The sequence below is a fragment of the Malaclemys terrapin genome, chromosome 9 (assembly GCF_027887155.1).
Source record: "Malaclemys terrapin pileata isolate rMalTer1 chromosome 9, rMalTer1.hap1, whole genome shotgun sequence".
Taxonomy (NCBI): Eukaryota; Metazoa; Chordata; order Testudines; family Emydidae; genus Malaclemys; species Malaclemys terrapin.
The window spans coordinates 98941358-98961075 of NC_071513.1; the positions used below are offsets into that span (position 1 = coordinate 98941358).

Below are 19718 nucleotides of genomic sequence, written 5' to 3' on the forward strand. Positions count from 1 at the left end.
AAAGCAAACTGGCTCTTGTCTGATGTAGGGCAGCGCTTTTCAAACGGAGGTGTGTGTACCCGTAGGGGTACATGGGTTCTCATCGGCAGTACAAGGGAAAAAAATCCTGCAATGGCAGACACCACATTTTATTTAATAAGACTAGGCAATCTAATCATAGGTATATTATAACCTTATCTCAGATGGGGTATGTGGTAAACTACATTTTTAGGGTGCATATCTTTTTCCAAATAGTTTGAAAACCACTGTTGTAGGAGATCAGAGCAGCATTTGAAGCATAGTTTATCTGGCTGCCCTACCAAACAGCTGCCAGAAAGGAAAAGGTCAAGACTTGGTAGATGGATGCAATACCCACCAAGTCACTCTAGTTGGTAGTGACCAAAAGCCATCTCCATGTGCAACAGCCCCTTTGCGAAACAAGTATCAGAGGGGTAGCCGTGTTAGTCTGAATCTGTAAAAAGCAACAGAGAGTCCTGTGGCACCTGAAGAAGTGAGGTTCTTACCCACAAAAGCTTATGCTCCCAATACTTCTGTTAGTCTTAAAGGTGCCACAGGACTCTGTTGCTTTTTGTGAAACAAGTTGATAGTTTCAGTCCAGTTCCTAGTAGTCATCAAGAAGTTTGGCTGGGTGAGGAATGAGGCACTCTGGTGGGAGCCCATGGTATTGGGAAAGGTTGCACTGCCCTTACCCAGGCTGTACTTACTCCAGCTAAGAAGTGCTCAGTCTCCATGCCAGTATCCTTCCCCAGCACAAATTGCACATGGATGGAAATGCATGAAAGCTGAAGAGTAACTATTTCCTCGGTATGCATGATACTTACACAGCACTGCTTTTCACCAGCCATCACCTAATCTGGTCTGCTGTTCACTGCTCAAACCATTGTGTGTTTATTTAGTAGCCTACTAAATTGGTTTGAGTTGTGATGTCCAAGTAATGAGTGAGGTTCCTGAACATTAATAAGCTTATCTGACTAAGCAGCCCAAGACCCAGCAGCAGCTAGATGAGGACAGCTCTAGGAAGAATCCAGGAAAATGTTTCCTCTGAGTAGCAATACATCTACAGGAATGAGTCACAAGCAACCCCCAACTCCCACCAAGGCAGGAATTCAGCATTGCATAAAGCATTACATGGTAAAGCAGATTGCTCTTGAAGCCCAGTACGAGTGTGACAGTGGCTGAAAGAGGAAGAGGATTAGGTTCAGAGATCTGAGTTAAGCAAAATGAGGTTGCTTAGTAAGCCAATTACTTTCTGGTTAGGGTTGGTATTATCAGATCAGACAATGCCACCCTACAGCTCAAAGCAGCTGACAAACTAATACTCAAGCACCCAAACTTTCCCGGCAAGCACCTAATGTGGCCCGATAAGGAGTCCATGAGCTGCACTTGGTTTATGGTGAGGGAACAGACAGCAGCCGCCCTTATAAATATGGAGGCCTAAACCCAGCCAGAGATAGTTTCAAGACAAAGGCCTTGGCTACACTCAGGACTTCCCAGCGCTGTCGCGGCAGCGCTGTGAAGCGCGAGTGTAGTCGCGCCGCCAGCGCTGCGAGAACTCTGAGGGGAATAGCGTCTGCGAGCGAGCGTGCAGCACTGCGAGCTCTGATTACACTGGCACTTTACAGCGCTGTACTCGCTGCGCTCCGGGGGGGAGGGGGGGCGTTTTCACACCCGAGCGCAGCAAGTTGCAGCACTGTACAGCACCACTGTAGCCAAGGCCAAAGGTGAACACCACTGGAGTTTCAGGGACAATACCCTGGTTTTAAGTCCAGCTCAGTAAGTCCTCAGAGCAGGAAGGCAGGAGGGAAAAGAGTACTGGGATTTCTCTCTGACTTGAGGGTGCCACGTTTCATACAATCAGTCTGTGGACAGAGGGTGTCCGTTTGAAGCACTACTTCCAGGGATAAAGAGCTTTCTGCTTCTCTTTGCTCTAGACTGCTGCCTGGAGATGAGGGAAAATAGATTTTCAATATCCTACCCTTTCTTTAGCCTCTGATTTTGAAGTTCTCTCCCCAAAAATAGCTCCAGCTTCTCCCTCCACTGTTGCTCATAAGTTTTCCAACCAGCAGTGTGAAGTGAACAGTTGTTTCATTGCTGTTTTTAGGGTTCTCAAGAGCCACAGTCGAGTCTTTCATTTCTCACTGCTGTTGCTTGACAAAGCTAAGCAGAAAAAGGTACTAGCATCTCATGAAAATGAGTTCCATTCCATCCCCCTTGGAAGATTAAAAGCTAGAAACGTAGGTTTAGGGTTTAAGTGAACGCTTAGACTTCAGAAAATTGATGGTTTAGGCCCCCAACACATCAGGGAAAGCTTGCTATTGCTAAGTGAACAAGTGTATTTTGAGTCCTGGGTCCCAGCATGCTGTTAGATTAATACTTCTAGATTAATTGCTGTCCTGCTGGGATCAAGATGAAATGCTGCTTACTGGGACCTGTAGTCTCTGTTAGTCACCTCTCTGCATTAAAGAGAAAGGAAGCTGCAGGCTGTATGGTACAAGTATTTATGATGCATTTAGCATCCTGAACTATCCTTTATTCATCCTTTTAGTCTAAGACAGAAGAGATGTTTTCTTTCATTCCAACACCAATGCACATTTCCAGTCATTTACTTCTCAACTTCTCATGCTGCAAGCCATCCATAACGCCAGGGGTCTATCATCTTTTATGAGAGAGAAATTCTAAATGTGCCATTCTGGGCAGTCCTGGGCAGAGAGGTTTCCTGATCTCTTTCAAAGGACCTCTCCCCAACCACCCTGAAAAGAAACTGACAAACTGTGTCTCCAAGAAAAGGACAACACTGAGGTACTAGTTACCAGGGATGGAGCCCTTACAACACAAGAGAAGTGATGCTGCCTTCTACCAAAGCATCATACACAAAAAATTAGAGAAAGAGTTTGGTAGCATCACACCAGATGAGAGACCAGACTGCTAACAAAGCTTTCAGGGACAAGTAATGTTGCTCCTGCTAACTGATCAGAATGGCATCAGCTCTACTTCTTAAGGAGCCCAAACCTTTTCTAATAAGAGGCTGTGGCTTGATCTACATTTTAAACTTATATCAGCGTAGTTATATCAGTCAAGAGTGTGCAAAATCCACTCACCCCATCAACACAGCTATGCCAACAAACACCCCCCCCCCCCAGTAGATGAATCTAGGCTGACAGAAGAGTGCTTCTTTCTGATTGCATAGCTATGTCGTTTGGGAAGGTGGCATTCCTACACAAGCAAAAAAACCTCCAATTGGTGCATGCTACATTAGGGGCCTATGGCAGCATAGCTATGCCAACACAGACTCTTCACTGTAAATACAGCCTGTAACTACACAGAATGTACACTCAATAAGAAGGGCCCCTAATATCCCAGACCTTTGGAATGCACAAAGCATTCAGGTTTCCCTACCTGGAAACGTTCCAGGTTCTGACTTTGGGCAGCCCGAGGGTAAAGTCTGACAGCAGTCTATGGTGCTGAGGGGATAAGAGTAGCGATCAAAAAGCCTACAGCTTAAAATAGGAAAGAGAGATCATAGAAGATTAGCTTCCTAGTGGGGAGAGAAGCCAATTACATTGCCTGATAGACACTGGGTTTCCTGCAACTCTACAGAATCCAAAAGCCCAGAGAAAGGAAATGGGAATGCAGTGGAAGAGCTGTGTGAAAAGGGCCTAATTTTCAACCTCGGAACAAGAATTTACAGTTATCAGAGCTAATAATGCCTCAGCCCAGTAGGCTTTACAGACAGAAGCTGCAATCCATGAGCCAGCTAATTCATGCTTACATCAATAATGCAGATAATTTTGGGGAGGGGGTACTCCTGATCCCCTTATGAGGCCTTTGCTCACTTTAACCTGTCATGTTAGATTACACCACACCACCTTCAAGATAGATCTACATATCCTGACTTAATTCTCATTTCACTCAAGGACTTTCAGCTGCATAATCAATGCTAAGATGACTCATAATAGTTTGTTGCCATGACGGGTGTTTCAGATGGATCACCAATAACCAGCTGGTACCCCACAGCAACAGTGCTTTAGCATTTGAAGTGGGGTGTCAAATAGACACTGTTCTCACCTAGCGATAAGGATATGTGCCTTCTGGAGAACAGACTACAGATCTTAGCATTTAGCTCTCAATATCTTTGACTTACCACTATGCAGGCCTGAGGGGGAAGCACCCCAGCTGTTTAACAGCTGCCCAGCAACCCTATACAACAAGAAAGGAATAATTCTATCCAACAGGAACTGCGGGAGATTTTTAGTGAGCCAGACTAGAATTTACACAGGATGCACAAGAAAATAGCCCAATTACAAAAGGAAAAGTAGCCTACATAGCATAGCAAAGGGTCAGGGGATCACCATAACCACAGGACCTTGGTTTTATCTCTTCTCTCGAGCATACTGCCTCTTACCATACTCCGTATCTCAGCGGAGCAACGGGCTGCATGCGGACACAGGAGAAGAAAAGCCACCCTCATCACTTTTCCTGCAGTACTTGTTTTCTCCTTGGAGTCTCCCACCCAAGTGCTGACCCAGCCAGGTGCTGGTTAGCTCAACATTTGTTAGCCCCAGCACAAGGCATTTGGAGCTACAAGCCAAGCTCCCACCCACCGCAAGCCAAGGATGAAGAGATTCTTTTCCTTGCAGCTTCTCCCAGGTCAGGGCTGAGCCAACCAGGGAGCCATCAGACTTCCCTATCTAAAGCACTTAGGCTCTGTATTTGGGAAGGGGGTGTAAGGGAGGGAGAGACCCTGTCTCTGGGTTTCATCATTTTTCCTGACTATTTCTCCCCCACCCCCAGACAGCATCACCCCCTCTCTTGCACACTCCTTCCGAGATACAGGGTCTATTCCCCACCACCACCAAAATACAAGGTCTTGCCCTCCCTTGGACCCCCCCCCAGCTATAGGGTCTATGTTCCCCCCAGAATACACAGGGTATTCCACACACCCCAGCTATAGGGTCCATTTCCCCTCAAAATACAGGGTGTCTCCTTCCCCTTCCCCCACCCCCAGATACCGGGGGAGCTTTAGGGGCCGAGCCCTGCCCCCGCCCAGCCGGCGCCCACCACAGGGCACCAGGGAAGGGGGGAGCTCGCTCGCCGCCCCAGCCCCCAGGGCAGCACCTCGCTTCCAGGCGGGACAGGCTGTGACCCACGCCCCGAGGCCAGAGCCCCGCGGGGCGAGGAGCTCCCCACCCCGACGGGAGATCGCCCCCTAGCCCGACCCACAGGGCCCCTGAGGTGAGGCACCCGCCCAGGGCAGCCTGGGGCAGAGGAGGGCCCCGCCGCGCCCAGGAGCCGCTGCCCGGCCTCACCTGCCAGTGCTGCCTCAGCTCGCTCTCGCGCCCTCTCTCCGCCCAGTCCCCAAGATGGCGGCTACTCCCCCCTCCCTAAGGCGCCCCCCCATTACTGCAGAGCCGCCGCATCTGCGCATGCCCATCCCACGCCCGGCAGTCTCTGCGCATGCGCCTCCAGGAGGGCGGGGCCGGCGGGAAGGGAGAAGCGCGCAGGCTGAGGACGCGAAAACTTCATGTCCCAGTATGCACCGCGACAGCTTGAGCCACGCGGCGTCAGAGGCCACTCGCGCTGCATACTGGGATTTGTAGTCTCCCCGGCCAGACCCCCGCGCTGGAGACCGTGGACCTCCTGGAGGGGGCGTTGCATGCTGCGGCTTATAGTCCCTGAAGATGGACAGCGCCAGAGGGCTGAGTTCGAGCCCGAGGTTGGGGAAAAGAAATGTCCCGCAAATCCAGAGGGTTGGGCTGCGGCCACGGGGCTCTGTCGGCGTAGGAGGCACCCCCTTATTCCCAGAGCTGGGGTCGAGCCTGCGGGAGCTCTGACCACCAGTGTGCGGTGGGATGGGGCAGCAGGGGCCACATAGCACCTGTGGGTGTCTCCAGGGGTCAGGGCGGGGAGCCCCATCAGTGCAGGCACTTTAATGCCACTCCCCAGTTTATCAAATCCCTCCCAGCCACAGCCCTGCTGGCACTTGCCTGGCAGCCGCACCAGCATTCTTTCTTCAGAGTGGGAAACTAAGGCACAAATTGGCAAAATGCTTCATCCCCTACTTCACCTTCCCCACCACCTCACACTCTCCCCCAACATTCAATAATGTTCAATAATCAAATAATGAGATTAGCTTAAAACAGTGAGGTCAAAGAAGTTCTTTTTATTTCCCTTCTGGCTTTTGAGACTTTAATGTCTTGGGCCCACTTTTAGGCTTTGGTTTGCACCCATGAGGGCTTTAAAAAAATAAAGCTGAGATTCTCCCACAGTCACTTGCCTCCAGAAGCTGGGGCTTCAAGTTTAAACACCAGCTATTGCCAGAGTTGGCAACTCTCCTAATTTCTTGGTCACTCTTCTGCCTCATTTGTCCAAACCAGGGCCTGGAAAAAGCCCTAAAATGTCCAAAGGGACCAGTTCAGCCCGAGCCTGCTGTATTAGCAACAGGACACATTCTCTTCTATGATGCTATTACAGATAAAGGTGTCAAAGGCAGGAAGCCAAGTTGAGCTGGAACCAGAACTGCAGTCACATGCAGGAGACAGGTGGGAGGTGTAGAGGCCCAGTCTGCACTTGGAAGGCTTTACTAGTACAGTTATACCTATCATCAAGGTGCTCCTAGCATAGACACAGGCCCACTTTATACTGGCAAAACTTAACTTTTGGCAGCATAGCTTATTCTATCCCCCTCCGAACCAAATAAGCCAGCCCACCATAAGCAGGGGTTTTGCAGGTATAACCGCACCTAAACTAGCTTTTCACACGCCCTGCACACTGCCGGCCCGACAGCTATGCCAGCAGAAATTTGTAGCGTACAGCCTGCTGTATACTGAACCCCATACATGTCAGAGGGGTGGGGGTTGCTACTGAAACCCATTTATTGCCATGTATACACAGCAGATGGAGGGAGAGGGGGTGGGGAGATTATTCACCCATCCCCTTCAATTCTATGGGCGTTGCATTAGCTTCCCTCTATTTAAGACAGGCCTAAGAAGAAAGAATAGATCAAGCCCTGCAGTTTAGGTTTTAGTTAAGAGAGATGTCACAGCTTCTTTTTCTTAATGACCTTCATCCTGGCACACATTTGAAAATATAACACACCCCTGCGGGTTGGGCCTCAGTGAGTATGAGAGTCTCTTTCTGTTGGAGGAGCAGCAGTATAGGACAGACAGTGACTGTTTACTTGCCAGAGCCGGAAACATCTGGGAAGAGCTCATCAGGAAATGAATAGGATCAAGCATTCTAGGCCTCAGCAGCGAGGGAAGCCTGCTGCAAGCCAGCCACACCAGCCGAAGACGCAGGACAGAAGAGTAATAAAACCAACAGGAGCCAGGATTCCAATAAAACTATGTTTATAAATAAAAACAAGGAGATTGGTTTTGTTTTTATAAAACCCAGTGGGCAGGGGGAGAAGCCAGGCCAATGCCAGGATGATGAGTTGGCTGGAAGGCAGGGTAGGATGGTAGGTGGCAGCGTGAGCTGGCAGGATAGTGGATATTAGACAGGCTGGCACCAGGGTAGATATGAAGGATTATGCACAGTAGATGAACTGGTAGCATGGTAGGGAGCTAGAAGAATGGACGACTGTAGAAGAGCTGGTGCTGTGATAGAGGGGCAGGAGGATGGCACATAGGGCAGGATGGCTGGTGCTGGGATGGCAGACAGGGCAGTAGATGAGCTGGTGCCAGGTGTAAGATATATTTCACCTGCTAAGAAGAATAACCACAACTCCAAGGAGTTTACACGGTTGCAGAGGAAGCTGTTGCACGGCAGCGAGAGGACCCAGGGAGGAAAGGGAAAGATTGTGGCAAAGCCCCTCATTGGCTGTGGTGGAGCGTAGCGTACCATGTACTGTCTCATGCACTAGCCAGTTACCCAAGATAGCCTCTCTGTCACACCAGCATCAGGCAGGAGGCGCAGGGCTCCAAGAGACTCCAGGAGGCTGATGGAGAAAAAGGGAACTTTTCTCTAACAGCTAAACTGACTGCAGTCCTCCACCGGGACAGGGCCCTGGCCCTGCACACATGCCACAGGCAAGGGCTGCAGTACCACGTCACAGAAAGGGGCAGCATCTCAAGTAGGGACTGTCACAGCAGGGCCAAGGCTGTCAATCTCCAGTCTCCTGGTCCGTCCCCACCCCTCCCTTGTCCATGGAGAGGATGAGGACAGGAAGCCCCTTACCCCTCTAGAACAACGGAGGGAGGCAGCAAACGCAGGGGGACTTGCCATTGTGCTGGCCCTCCCTCTAGAAACACCAAGGCTGCCCCTTACTCAGCTTCTTACCCCCTCCTCTTGCTCTGATTAGGCCTAATAGCTTCTGCACCTTGAGCCTGCGGCTAAGCAGCAGTGTAGGAGAGTACAGCCAGTAGCTCTTGCCCCCAGCTACACACAGCAGGCCTGGATGGAGCATGCTCTGTGGCCACGGAATGGGTCGCCAGGCCCATGGTCATGCAGGGGGTGGGAGAGGCTGCCTAGACTAAAGGCACATTTTCAGAGCTAGACACCCGCACTTGCAGAGCGGCAGGTGCAATTGAACCCTCACGTTCAGCCAAATCCAAACCAGGCAGCTCATGGGCACGAGCAGAGCCTTGAGTAATGGATGGCAGGTACTTCAGCAATTTCAGGCTCCTGGTGCTGGCCTGTACCTCCCATGGGAGCTAATGACCCAGCAGCACTCAGTCAGGAACACAGCCCCATTAGCGTACTGCCTCCGAACCCAAGTGGGGCCTTGCCACAGGGGTGCACTGGGTGTAATGCTGTACAGAGAGTAACAGACCCTGGCCCAAGCCTGAGCATGTTGTGGTGGAGTGGGGGAACAGAGAGTGGTACCCTCCCAGCTGGGGCCTCACCTTCTCCACTCCCCAGAGGCACTGAAGCCATGGAACATTCATGCCATTGGCCAGGAGATGGCTACATTTATTGATCTGAACACACACAAGGCTGGAGCTGGGCCCTGCTCCCCTCTCAGGGCTGTGGAGGGGACGGGGGGCGTCTTCAGCTATTGGGAAAGAAGCCATCTTCAGCACCGTACGTGCCCAGCGCCCTTGGGGCTTCGTGTCCTCCTCTGTTGGGCCAAGCTGCCATGCCATGCTCCAGCTCTCACCCCTGCGGGCGGCAAGCTCAGAGGAAGTCAAACACCCCGTAATTCTTTGCTGCTTGACAGAAGAAACACAAAAGGGTGAAAAGAAAGAGGAGACGTTTAGGGTGGAAGGAGTGAGGCGGCAGCTGCAGCTACACACGGGCGAGCAGCACAGGCACCAGGATGGATGCGGGTTAATGGGGTTAGAAATGGGAGTTAGGGGCTTGCACAAGCAGCAGCAACTTGTCTCTGCACACACGAGTCCGGAGGTGGGCTGGGCTGGCGGGGCTGGCAGGGCTCAGCAAGGCCTGCTGACCCCCGCCTCCACGCCACGGGAGTAGGGATTAAAATCAAGGTTTAGTTCAGTTTATTTTTCCCTTTTTTAGTTATCAAGACAAAAAAAACAAAGTGAAGCCAGGGCTGTTCCTAGACGACAAACCGACGAGGGCAGCAGACAGACAGGGGGACGGGTGCTTCACATTACATCCACAAAGAACTCACTGGGATTGCCCATGGCCATTCGGAACGACTGTCTACTGGCCGTCAGTTCAGGGGGCACAGAGGCCAGGTCACGGCCCGGCGGGGCTCCTGGGGGCCCCATGGCAGAAGGCGGCGGAGGCATCAGCAGCATGGGCGGGCTGTAGAGGGGTGGCAGGCCAGGCGGCCCATACGACTGTTGGCTGTGGTGGCTGCGGATGCTGTGAGCTAGGGAGTGCTGGCTGCGCTGGCTGGCTGGCACCGAGCGCTCACTGGCTGCCCTCTCCCGCCGCATACTGCTCCGGGTGGTGTGGTCCGATTCACTGCCACTGCCACCCGACTTGGACTCGCCAGCCTTCGGGTCTCTCTCCTTTCTCCTCTCACTGCCACTGCGGTTTGAACCGCTGCTGCGACTCCCTGCAAGAAGCCCAAGGCAAGGTTAGGGAATGACCCCGACAACGCTCCCCCAACATGCAACCCCAGCCAGCACAGCAGGGGAAGGGAGACTGGAATAAAAGGAGCCTCCCCTAAGCCAAGGCCACAACACATGTCCTTGGGAAAAACTGCGGCGAGGAACCAGCCAGACCCCAGCCAGGAAGGGCAGAAGCAGCCAAAGCCATGCCCCCTCTCCCTTCCCTTTTCTTTCCATGTAGCTGATGCCCTCTGACCTAGCCCTCCCCACCAAATAAAAACTAAACATTTAAAGAAACACAGAAGTAACATGCCATTTGCTGCCATCACATTGTTCACTCTGCTTGTGAGTTCTACCCCTTCCTCCACCCCGTGTCTGTCTGGTCTATTCAGATTGTTAAGATCTTCAGGGCCAGGACTCTCTACTACTCTGTATTTGGACAGGCCTAGCCCCGGTCTTGGGTGGTCCTCAGGCACTACCATAATAAACCAGCCCCAGGACAGGGCAACACTGCAGCAAAGCTGGCCTCCTTTCAAACTCTGCCCTCTAGCCCACCAGAGGCTCTGTGACAGGAAGCATCATACTCTGGTTCCATCATGCCCAGAATCTAGCCTGTGGCCCTGGCCCATACTTGATGCTTCAAAGCAGCTCTGCAATGCACCTGCCCAACTGTGCTTTGTGCACATGAATGGGGGGCGGGAGAGGAAGAGAGACATATTCCTCGTTCTAGGAGATGACCCAGATCTTGGCTTGCTCTCCAAAGGTGTTAAGGAAAATACCCCAATGGCACATTTCAGGTCCTTTCATTCATTTACCTTCACTGTGCTGGCTGCCTGCACTGCCCCCACCATAGCTGTAGCCTGGGTCAGGGAATCCTGGGTGGGGGTTGTATGGATGAGGCGGTGGGTATTGATATGGGAAAGCCATGGGCCACGGTGCGGCTCCTGGGTGGGGGAGTGGAGCCAATGTATCCTGATCTGAGGCTCCGCTGGATCCGTCATGGTCATGCAGGGACAGGTTAGCCATGTCTGGAGAGAAGCAAATAGAGAACCTGGGTTAGTCCTGAAATGAAAACAGCCATGTACAGTGGGACAACCTCACCCTCATCCCAGCTGACAGGTAATCATGGGGTACCCGCAAGAGGGGCAGAAGATTTCAGGGGGCAGCTATGGACACCTCCTTGCCAGAGACCAGCCCAGGCTATGTTGGGGGTTACTGTTTCCCACTTGGTCAGAGAGAGGATCAATGATCTGCTAGATCAGAGGTGGGCAAACTACGGCCCGGGGGCCACATCTGGCCCTCCAGATGTTTTAATCTGGCCCTCGAGCTCCCGCCAGGAAGTGGGGTCTGGGGCTTGCCCCACTCCAGCCGGGGAGCGAGGTTGGGGTCTTGCCCCATTCTGCATGGCTCCCAGAAGCAACAGCATGTCCTCCCTTGGGCTCCTACACGTAGAGGCAGCCAGGGGGCTCTGCACGCTGCCCCCACCCCAAGTGCCACCCCTGCAGCTCCCATTGGCCGGGAACCGCAGCCAATGGGAGCTGCAGGGGTGGCACCTGTGGACAGGGGGGATATGCCACTGTTTCTGGGAGCTGCTTCAGGTAAGCACCACCCGGAGCCTGCCACCCTGACCCACTCACATGCCCCAACCCTGATCCCCCTCCCACCCTCTGAACCCCTCAGTCCTAGCCCAGAGCACCCTCCTGCACCCCCAACTCCTCATCCCCAGCCTCACCCCAGAGCCTGCACCCCTAGCCGGAGCCCTCCCGCCGTCCTGCCCTCCCGCACCCCAACTCCCAATTCCGTGAGCATTCATGGCCTGCCATACAATTTCCATACCCAAATGTGGCCCTCGGGCCAAAAAGTTTGCCAACCCCTGTGCTAGTCAGTCATAAACCAGCTCAGAAGAGAAAGAACAACATCAGAGCTGGCCAGACACCCTTAGGTCTGTCTGTCTGTCTCCCTTCCCTTCTCATCCCTCTCAGGTGAGCAGAGCCAGCCAGGTGTCAGCTCCCTGCCCATTCCTCCAAGGACAGTGCAGACTCTGATAGCACTGAGCGAAGCCAGCCCCACCCACCCAGGAGTTTAGGTTTAGCCCAGGATAAAAAAAAAAAGGTGACATTTTACTCCTCCCTGTCCTGCCCAGGAGAAAGGATTGTGCAGCAGAAGATGGTGACATTGCTGCACAGTAATATACCAAGCACTGGAGAATAGTATGGAAGGGGTTCAGGCTGGCAGTCTAGAGGTGGCAAACCACTGCAAGACCGTCCTCAGAGAGTTGTCAGGGCAGAGCACAGCGTCTCCTTTCAGCACCCTCACCACCCCCCGCTTCCCCAGGGGTCCGTACTGCCGCAGAGGTCTCCAAAGATGTAGTAGCACTGCTCTGAGAAGGTGATCTTGTTCACAGTGTGTCGGATGTAGCCGGCCTTCAGCAGGTTGCTGGCGTACTTGCGGGATTCTCGCCGATCTGTAAAACCTTCCACATGGTGATAGAGCCAATCCACCACGTCTGAACCTGCCATGAGATTAACCAAAGAGCACGGTTAAACACAGCAAGGACAGGAAGGGCTGGCTCTGGGGGCAGACAAGGGTGGCCTGAATTTGTTCCAGGGGTGAGGGATGGGAGTGGTCCATGGGTGAGAGAGGTGCAGGGACACTCCTAGGGGCAGCACAAGGCCAAGGATTCTATTTGTTTCCCTAGCACAACCAACAGGACGAGCCAATGGGACATAATGGTGAAGGATGCTCCCTTGGCAAAGGTCCCCAAACAGGATCCCCTCACATAGGGAAGGTGCCTGCCTACCCATGTGTCTACCCCTCCCCCAGTCCCAGAGGAGGAAGTGGCTGCCTCTTACCAATGAAGGCATTGGGGATGGTGATCTTCAGCCACATGCGGTCACGCACCTCCAGACCTGACTCGGGGGAGGCCATGGCTTTGACGATGGTGGCCATGTCGCTGTGGATGGACAGGTGAAAGTCATCGAGGCCTGCGAGGCGGACGAAGGGAAGGGAGGCAGAGATGAGAGGGGACGGAAGAGGCCACGGAGCCACATGGAGGTGTCACACACAAGGGGATGGGCCAGGGAACAATACATCGCAGGCATACCCCAAAACACTGAGGAACTGGCCAACACACTGCAGCACCCACTGGTCTAGATCTTCTCAGCTTTCTTCCCTCGCAAAACCAAACCAAAAACCTGCCTCCGGCCAGCAGCAGCTACTGCTAAGTTTGCAAGGCTCTAAAAGCTGCTTCGTGCCGGATGCTGGTTTAGCTGGGAAATTAAACTGGCACCTTCCAGCTTTGCCAGAAAGGCCAGTCTCACGAGCTCAGGAAAGAACCAGTGCCAGGCCTCGGCTCGGTCCTCACAGCACCAGTTACTGGTGGCACCAACAACCTTCAGCAACCCCCCAAAATACAACTAAACAATTCCCCTAACTGGGCGGCTTCTTTGCCAGGGCCTCTCTGCTCCTGGCAGCTCTCCTATAGTCCTCCTGGAGACCATCTGGCTCCAGAGCCTACCACAGGAGCCAGCCTGCGTCCTAGAGCTCTCCTCACTCAACTCAGCTCTTTCAGCCTTTATAGGAATCAGGTGCCCATCGGGCAATCACCTTACCCTTTGCAAACTACCCAGAACAGGATGGGGCCTAATGGAGCTCCACCTCAGAACAGGGCTGGCCGGCTCCAGGCCCCCAGCCCTTACAGGGCAGACCTCCCTGTTGCAGCTACCTTTGAAATACCTGCCCATAGCTGAAAGGCCCAGCCCCAAGCTCTCTCCCTCCCAGCCACCACAGGCCTCTGATCAGACCACTAATTCAAGCAGAGGTGCAGCCTCAGGCATGCCCAGCAGGGCATTTCTTCCTGGCCCCGCTCACTTTTCCCAAGGCATTCCTTGCATGGCTGACATCCCCTCCCCTCCCCCAGCATAGTCTCCTCCTGCCTCCTCCTTTCTGACTATCTGAATAGTTACCCACTGGAACAAGCTGCCAAGGGAGGTTTTGGAATCCCCGTCACTGGAGATTTTTAAGACCAGGCTGGACAACCACCCATCAGGGATGATCTAGGTTTACTTGGTCCTGCCTCAGCATGGGGGGGAATGGCCCCTCAAGGTTCCTTCCAACCCTGTGTTTCTATGTCACTCAGCCTGTGCCCAGCTTCTCTTGTTGTCCTTGTCTGGAGAGAAGGAAAACGGACGTGAATTTGCCCACCTAAAACTTGCACTTGTCCTGGGCTTTTGGGCAAGAGGACTTTTCTTAGCCTTCCCCAGCACCACCCCCAGGTGCCTGCCTGCAGAATTCTTCCCACCCCAGCCATACTCTCTTGGCCCTTGCCTGGAGGGAGCTCCTGTTCCTCCAGTCCCTACTTCTGCTGGTAGGGAGTTCCCCTTGGTTCCTGGACCCCCCTTCCCTAACCCCACCCCAGACCTCTGGTTTCTGCCCGTGCAGATGTATTGCTCCCGTCAGGCTGGGGTGCCGGCAGGCACAGCGCAGGTGACTGGAAGCCGTGCAGTGGCGGGAGCACACAGGCACAGGGACTTACGCTCGGTCTCTGGGATGGAGCTGGTGATGGAGGAGCTGGTGGAAGTGATTGTGCTCATGGATGGGCTCATACCGTACGCCGGGTAGGTGCCAGTCATCGCTGCCGTGTGGGAAACCCAGGCTGCCGGGTCAATGGGTCGGATGGGCTCACCTAGAGCGAATGCAGAGACAGACAATCAGAGGCTATCTGAGACTCATTCCCTCATGAAACCCACCTCTAGGGGGTGCCCTGGGCAGCCCCTTCCTTCCCCAGCATCAGCCGGGACTCACCCGGATCGGAGCATGGAGAGTCTGGCCCAGCCCAGATCCGCTGGGGAGCAACTGGGAGAGAAAGAAGAGAGGGAGGGTCAGCAAGAGGGGCACAGAGGGAGAGAGTCCCCCTATGGCTCAGTGGCAGCAATCTTGGGGGTGTTTCTCCTTCCTCTGGAGCTCCGAGCAGGTGACCTCCCCGCCCTGGTTAGGTGGGTATGTCCCAGGCATGATGTGGGGGAGGAGGGTGGGCACTGGGGGACACAAGGAGAGGGAGACTGCAGTGCTCAAAGGTCTGCACTGCACCGGGGCCTTGAGGCCATCGCGGAGGGAACCGGGTGCCACCTCCAACGACCCCACATTCAGTCTCAGTCTCACAGCAAACAGACAGGAAATAAAGCAAACACGCAGGTGCTCGCGGCAAGGTTCTCACATGGGCTGGGCACCAGCATTAAGGGCGAGTCAGCAATCCACTTACTCCGGGGTAACGAGAAGCAGCCCCTGGGGCTGGGGTCCCAGCACTTGGCCACAGTCAGGGTGATTGGCCTGCAACAGAAACACAAACGTTTTTGCAACCTGCGCACAGGCCAGCACGCAACGCAACCAGGCTGCTCTCATCAAGGTGCTGGCCCTCAGTGGCCATGACCTGCTCCCTCAGAGGAAGGTTGGGTACAGGCCTGCCTGGGCTGCCAGCACAGATCCCTCACCCCCACCCAGCTGGCAGAGCCGGTAACAAGGAGGGCAGCGGGAACTGAAGGTGCATTCAGCAAACCCAGCCTAGGTAAAAGGAGGCTCGGGGCAGGGGACCAGTGCTGGGACACTTGGTTCATGGCCTGACCATGGAGACATTCCCAGTTCCAATTCTTGCTTTGGGCTCTTTCAAGGTTATTCATATAACACCCAGGAGTCAGAGCAATACCAATAAGGAGAGGGTGTTTGAGGGCTCTGGGCCCTCAAACACCCACAGGCCCAGCATAAGAGGAGTGGGGGTCTGGCTGCTGAGGACAGCAGGAGTTGCTGTTCTCAGACACAAGGGCTGGCTGCATTACCAGTGTCCGATGAGCCAGAGCAAAGGGGACTGTAGCCTAGTAGGAGATGCAGGCCCCAGACAGGAGAGCTGGTGGGGAAAGCACCTACCCTGGCTTGTGCACGATCTCCCTCAGCACGCGCACAGCATCATCGTTGCTCATGTTCTCAAAGTTGATATCGTTCACCTGCAAACAAGGCAAAGAGAGGCTGAATCCCAGAGACACGGCTGTAGGCTGGGCTCCTTCTGAGAGCAGCTTCTGCAACTTGGCCTGTCAGTCTGTGAGCAGGGGCTCCAGTCTGCCCCTCACCCCTCACTGTCACTGCCCCAGCCCCGGCTGCAATGCGTGCGGTACCTGCAAGAGCATGTCTCCCGGCTCGATCCTGCCATCGGCTGCTACTGCGCCCCCCTTCATGATGGAGCCAATATAGATGCCACCGTCCCCACGCTCGTTGCTCTGTCCCACGATGGAGATGCCCAAGAAGTTGTACTTCTCTGCAGGGATGGGCGGAGAACGAGCACAGTGAGAGCAGGACGGGACAGCAAAGCCTCACTGCATTGGCCCTAGAGCCCCACACCTGGGCAATCCCCCTCCACTAGTCCCAGCCACACAACCATCCTCTCCCACCCCCTCAAGTGGCTTCCTGGCTCCTTCCTCCCTTCCCAACTCCACCCAGCTCAGCCCTGATCTCCTCAGCCTCCCAACGCTCTGAGAACTGGACCATGGGAATGACAGCAGAGTTAACCCCTACCCTGCCGTGCTCCTGCCTTGCACCCTCTTGCACCTGGCCGTGTGTGCCAAGCACTGGAAGGACACTGCCTACCTTGAGACAGACACATTTTGGGCTTCACATTAGAGTTTTCTATTCTCCCCTTGCCCTCTCCATGTGCATCTTGGCCTCTCAGGATCCCAGACAGAAAGCAGTTGGAAAGCAACAGTGGGGTAACATGGGACACAGAGGGAGCTGAGCTCAAGTTGGAGAGAAAAGAAACTCATCCTGGACCAAATCCCAGGACCCAAAACCACTCTCCCCACCACCCCAATCCCAACCACATTCTTGCAAACTGGCAAATCTTTAAGGGGATTAATGCTTCAGGACCAGTCAGTTTCTCCAGGGGACCCTCTCCCTTCATTACCTCCCCCCTCCTCCCCCGCTGCACCTCCTGATCTCACTCCTGGAGCTTGGGAGAGCCTTGGGCCCAAACAGAAAGAGTCTCTCACTCACCCATGTTTAGAGTGACTGTGATGATGTTCAGAGACATAGTTGAGTCCGTGATGCTGCTGAAGGACGACGACTGCAACACAATGAGGCACGATGAGACGTCCCCCTGCTCCCTGGCCCAAGCACAGTCCCTGCCAGTTCTCACTGCTCTCTGCTGCCCCTCGTATACTGTTCCTATGCTCCCCACTGTCCCTTCTATTCCCTGTAGTGCCATCCCCATGCTCCCACCTCTGACCCCACCCCAGTCAATGCAGGAAGCTCCACAAACGGACTGGGGGCTGCACCCCACACACTCCCACTGTGACTGGGACAAGAAAGGCCTTTGGTCCTAGCAGCAGCACTGACCCAGAAAGGTTTGTGGTACTTTCACCAGCAGATTCTCAGCACCTGGGCCCTGTTTGTAGTGACTGGAGATTCCACCAGCTGAGTTCCTGGAGGCAGGGTGAAGCCTAGCCCCCACATGGGAGTGGGGAGGGGTATGCCGCAGGCACCAGAAAGCCCAGCCCCAGCTTTTCAATTGCCTGCCCAAGAGATGTACCCGCTCAATGCGTGGGGCCTTTTGTTTCCGCCGGCGTCGCTTGTGCCTTCTCATCAGGCGCGAGGCGCTGCTCTGTTCTGTTGAGCTGCTAAACCTGCCGGCAAAGGAGACAGTCAGCTCCACTGCCCACAAGGGTCAAGAGAAGATGGGTCTGTCAGCAAGACGGCCACAAAGGAGGAGCAGTGAGAGAGAACACTGCGGGCCAGGACTGGGGGCAGCAAAGCTGTGTGGGGAGCAGAAGACTGTAATAGCAGAGGGGGCTGCTGGTAGGGATGGAGGACCACTAGCTGAGGGAAGAGCCCTGAAGGATGGGGCTGAGGTATCCCGATTTGGCATCTCCTTGGCACTAAGAGTGAAAGAGGTGCCCATGTTCCCCCAGGCCTCACGCTCTCCTACCTGCTAGTGGAGTCATCCTCATCCGAGTCGAAGAAGCTGGTGGTCTCCAATTCGCTGCTCATGAGAGTGGAAGAGCTCTCGTACCCGCCTAGGTCTCGGCGCCGCTCTCCTTTTGCCGTCCCATTCACTCTGGGTGCTGGGGGGAGAGAGAGAAGTCAGCACTCCTGGGAGATGCAGGGAGATACCGCTGGGGCAGAGCTGCATCCTGGTCTCCTGCAGGAGCACCAGGTGGGCTCAGCGCTTCACAGAGGGGAATCTTGGGGCTCAAAAGGAATTCCAAGGGGAGGAACCTGGCCATCAAACACCCCATCTTGGCATGAGGGGGCGCTGTGCTGCCCTCCATACTTTGACCATTCCCCATCTCTTCAGGGTTACAACTTCCCTGACTCTTTAGATAATGGGGAAGGGGAGCCACTGGGAGCAAGGGTTGAAGCCACAACTATCCCTACAGAGTTGGGAAGGTTACTCAGAGATGGTCCCTCTGGGTGAGAGGTGCCAGGCCGTGGGCAGAGAGTGCAGTGCAGTGCCAGCCCGGGCTGGGAACCACTCTTTCCTCCGTCTCAGCCTTTCACTGAATCATAGACCATCAGGGTTGGAAGGGACCTCAGGAGGTTCTAGTCCAACCCCCTGCCCAAAGCAGGACCAATCCCTGGGAGGGATTAGAGCCCAACACAGGTGCCTGTGAGCCCCGGACCTTCTGCAGCGCTGCCCCTTGTAGACATGTCCTGCCTGTAGGTGCTGGGAAACAGCCTCTCCTCAAGTGCAGCAACGGAGAGGTGCCTTTCCCTGTGGGGGACAGTCCCTGCCCCCTGTGGTATCTAGGGTGTTCTGCCCCTCCTGCCCCCCAGAGACTCATGTCCAACACTTGAGATGACACATGGGTACACTAGGATCCGGGGCTAGCTCACGGTAGTGGTACAAGGCTGTCACATCCTTGGGATCCTGCTGCTCGTGCTGGGGGATTTACCCTCACTGCTGCCCTCATTGCACAGCAGGAGTCAGTGCACAAGCTCCGCAGGGCACTGTGGACACAGCTCTTCATGCCTGGAGCAGCTCCCTCCCTGCGCCCCAGCTATGCCCCTCAGAGGCTCCAGTCAGGTCATCGGGGCTCACCATGCTCAGGTCCATCTTTCCGGCGAAGTCTCTCCCTCTGCGATGAAACCACTGAATCTGTCTCCGTCTCGTTATCCAGGTTCTCCCGACTCCCCCCAGTGTTGGGGCTGCAGAGGGGTGACACATCCAACAGAGAACTCAGTGGTTCCCCAAGGACATGAAGGGCCCCCCCCTCACCTCCCGGCATTCCCTGCTCTGACATAAGCCAGCTACGCTGCACTTCTCAAGTCGTATTTCCTGTTATCCCCTCACTTCTGAAGGGGCATACCAGGGCCACTAGGTGACAGCTTCCACCCCCCTCTTTCTAGTGTGGGATTGGGACATGTGGGGCTTGGGATGCACACATCCTCAGCACGGGACAGGGGTGTGGAGGTGCAATTGGAGTCCCACATGGGGATGGAGCTGGAAGGCAAGGCAGTTCAGGGAGCAGTTTCCCCACTCCCTGCCAAGCCCTCAGTGAAATATGCTGGCACCATTGTTAAAAGAAAAGGAAGATGGAAACCTGTTATGTGTGACGGGCAAGGGGAGATCAAAGCCACAGCAGCAGGTGATGGGGGTCTTCTTGCTGCTTGCACCATGCCCTGCTTGTCAAATGATCAAAGAATTCCAGTCCTAGTGCTCGTTACTCCAGTCCCAGCTCCACCACCCAAGGGACCCTGTCCTAGCACTCCATTCCC

General features: G+C 54.4%; 2 protein-coding genes across 5 annotated transcripts in view; both read right to left on the reverse strand.

The window, feature by feature from the left end:
- AP2M1 (adaptor related protein complex 2 subunit mu 1) overlaps positions 1–5387 on the reverse strand; it is a 45209-nt gene extending 39822 nt beyond the window's left edge. Inside the window, exon 1 of the mRNA XM_054039470.1 lies at positions 5307–5387. The gene's annotated coding sequence lies outside the window, so the exon portion shown is untranslated. The remainder of the gene's footprint in view (positions 1–5306) is intronic.
- Positions 5388–6244: 857 nt separating this feature from the next.
- The window catches only part of DVL3 (dishevelled segment polarity protein 3), a 45227-nt gene continuing 31753 nt past the window's right edge, over positions 6245–19718 (reverse strand). The window contains exons 4-17 of one of the 4 annotated variants that reach the window (XM_054039828.1): positions 19042–19148; positions 17929–18064; positions 17533–17626; positions 16998–17067; positions 16127–16266; positions 15882–15958; positions 15223–15290; positions 14766–14816; positions 14569–14646; positions 12815–12946; positions 12307–12474; positions 10778–10990; positions 9575–9967; positions 6245–9146 (exon numbers count right to left, since the gene is read on the reverse strand). In XM_054039828.1, the coding sequence (XP_053895803.1) occupies positions 9115–9146; positions 9575–9967; positions 10778–10990; positions 12307–12474; positions 12815–12946; positions 14569–14646; positions 14766–14816; positions 15223–15290; positions 15882–15958; positions 16127–16266; positions 16998–17067; positions 17533–17626; positions 17929–18064; positions 19042–19148 (1759 nt within the window). In that variant the 3' untranslated portion in view covers positions 6245–9114. Of the gene's footprint in view, positions 9968–10777; positions 10991–12306; positions 12475–12814; positions 12947–14496; positions 14647–14765; positions 14817–15222; positions 15291–15881; positions 15959–16126; positions 16267–16997; positions 17068–17532; positions 17627–17928; positions 18065–19041; positions 19149–19718 lie in introns of all 4 variants that reach the window. The other 3 variants (XM_054039826.1, XM_054039829.1, XM_054039827.1) reach the window with 3 other exon arrangements.